At 50.1% G+C, this 2,543-nt stretch overlaps 1 protein-coding gene across 1 annotated transcript; it reads right to left on the reverse strand.

Annotated features, from left to right (window-relative positions):
- Positions 1–70: 70 nt before the first annotated feature.
- EAH_00067710 (hypothetical protein, conserved) lies at positions 71–1,618 on the reverse strand (the record flags this gene model as incomplete). The annotated part of the gene is made up of 5 exons (XM_013392452.1): positions 71–137; positions 563–634; positions 867–923; positions 1,191–1,295; positions 1,589–1,618. Coding segments are annotated over 5 exons (331 nt in total), but the record flags the coding sequence as incomplete, so codon positions are not given.
- Positions 1,619–2,543: the final 925 nt, after the last annotated feature.

Genomic DNA, 2,543 nt, shown 5'->3' on the forward strand with positions numbered 1-2,543 from the left:
AATCGCCGCTCTATCTATGTACACAACTACCATATACAATAACGCCGCCAAACGGGATACACCAACCCACAAGCTGCAAGTGTCGCGCATTCCAGCCACCGGAGAGATGGACAGCACTGAGATGAACTTTCCCCTACCTACACGGTGCACAAGCATTCCAAAGTCTAGAGCATAACTGAAGGCAATCGATGAGGAACCGGAATTTCTCGACAATGTCCGTTTAGGTGCAAATGAGTCCCGAAGGCCAGAGGCGGGGATCCTTAAAGTTCGTAGTGGGCAATTCCTAGCGCAGGCACCAATGGTGTGCGTTGGTGCTTGCACACGTCTGGGCTCAGAATAAAACTCACGTCCTGCGCGCCAAAAAATGCCACTCGTCCTTCCGGTGAAAAAACAAAAACCCTCTCCGGTTGCGCCCCTAAGCTAGTTCAGGAATAGTACCCGAAGCTGCAGCACAAGTTAGCCATAACATATACCCCGTAACCCCCCCGTACTACTACAATGCACGCAAATCAAACGTTCTTCTGCAAAGGCAAAACCAAACTTAAACTTGCTGATTTCCGACCATTTCTAAGATGCGCGTGCGCTTGAGATCTTTGGAGCGGTGAGACGCAGGGTCACAAGGGTGGCGCACATCCTGCGTAGAACACAAGTCCGCAGGTTAAGCAGGAAAATTATAAATACGCTGCGGCTTGCCCCACGAGGACCACCTTGGACAATGCTAACGCTATGATAACCAGCGGACCACAAATAAAAAGAGCGTCTCTGCATCGCATGCATACTTCCAGTTTTGCATCCCTGCAAGCATGATCAACTAAACACGCAGCCCGTCCCTGCCAGAGATACCTCCCCTAGTCGTGACGACTCACGAGCTGTATAATCACGCACGCCTTGCACGCAGTACTGTTGAAACATTGTGGTTCACTCTGCGGCACACACGCACATCGAAGTGCCAGTCAACTCCAAGGTTTAGAGGTCGTCATTGGCTACATTTAGACCGTCAGGACATGTGAGATGCTTAGACGGTAAAGGCCCTCTAACATAAACTATGCCCTGCATATGTACAGGATGAACACAATGGCCTTTAGTGACGCTAGAAACTTGCTTCCTGGGTCCATGGCATAGCAGGTGCTGCTAAGACAAGGGGCGAACATACTCCAAGGCATCAAGGCAGCTCGCAGTTGAACCCTTACCAATAAGGACTGTTTGGACGTGACCTGGTACCCACGCCTAGCATACATAGCGAAACCAAGGGACACTTCCACGAAGGTATACAGGGGCAGCTCTTCAGCCTTCATCTGAATCGCAGCCAAGACAGATTCACGGTCGCTTTAAATCGAAAACGCACTCGCTGAGTTGGTGCTCTTGCAACGGTTTCCAATCGGGCTGTGGACGCTTCTTGCATCGAAGCGTTGACGCTCACCCTTTCTACACTTTGCACCACATGTAGCACCAGTCTCCAACCTCAGCGGCAATCCATCCTGTTATCTACATGTGGCGCATTCGGCCTCCTAATACGAATCCCTAACACGAGCACAAGGTTTCGAAGAACGCATCGGTAAAATACTTTGGAGCTGGAGTAGGCACTTACAAGCTGCGCTTGATCGCTCGCCAAGAGCATCTGCTTGAATCTGAACAGAAACGCAATCAACGAGCCTTGCCCAAACGAACGCTAAACTTTTTTAACGCCAACCTTTATTGCGCCGCCGTTCTTCCTTCTCACTACAAGCCATTCGACATGAGCAGGCTATGCGATCAGAAGATAGGCGTGGCATCCGCTAGATGCACTTCTTAAGATTCTGCTTCCACGCAAGATCAGACTACTGGATGTGCTTCGGAGGTTCGTTGCACCTCTAATGTGCAGACTTAGCCGCATGCCGTGCGCCAAAACGTTCATTTGAATTCGCGCCAATGCCTACGTCTCACTATATGCATAGGCGCATCTAAGGAAAAAAACAACAATTTGCCGAGTGCCGGTGGATTGCTACTTCAGGACAAACGTGCCGCAACGCATAGGGGGAAGCCGTGAAAACTAACATTCTGCGCCAGAAACTCGCTCAGCTGCGCAATCGCAGTCCTTTGCCATCATGAGCAAACCAACGGAGAGGAGAACGTCATTCCAGCATGGGCAGAGAAGATATCAAATGTCAATGCCTTGGCCCTTCATCTCTGCATTCACCTCACAAATAAGCTGCGAAACAAGCAAATGCGCTTGAATGCCTATGCAGCTTTCACAGAACCACTAGATGCATTTCAGCGAAGCTGTCTCTGTACGCCAACCCACTTTCTGTTCTCGGAAGCGCATGAAAGCTCACCAGCAGTGTGCTTGGTCTGAATAGCAGATGGCGCTTCTCTGGAAAATTCTCGCGTACTCATTTGGGCTGTTAACAAGCGCCTAAGTGCCGCATCACTTGTCAGTGCAACTTGTCACTTTGCCGCCTCAACAAACACACTCTCTAAGGACAGCGACTCTGAGTACAAACGCACGACCTCTCACAACCGTTCTGCCCTTCGGCATGCTAACGTATTTCTTTTAAAGTGCACAG

The sequence above is a fragment of the Eimeria acervulina genome, genomic scaffold, assembly GCF_000499425.1.
Source record: "Eimeria acervulina Houghton genomic scaffold, Eah_scaff2870, whole genome shotgun sequence".
NCBI lineage: Eukaryota > Apicomplexa > Conoidasida > Eucoccidiorida > Eimeriidae > Eimeria > Eimeria acervulina.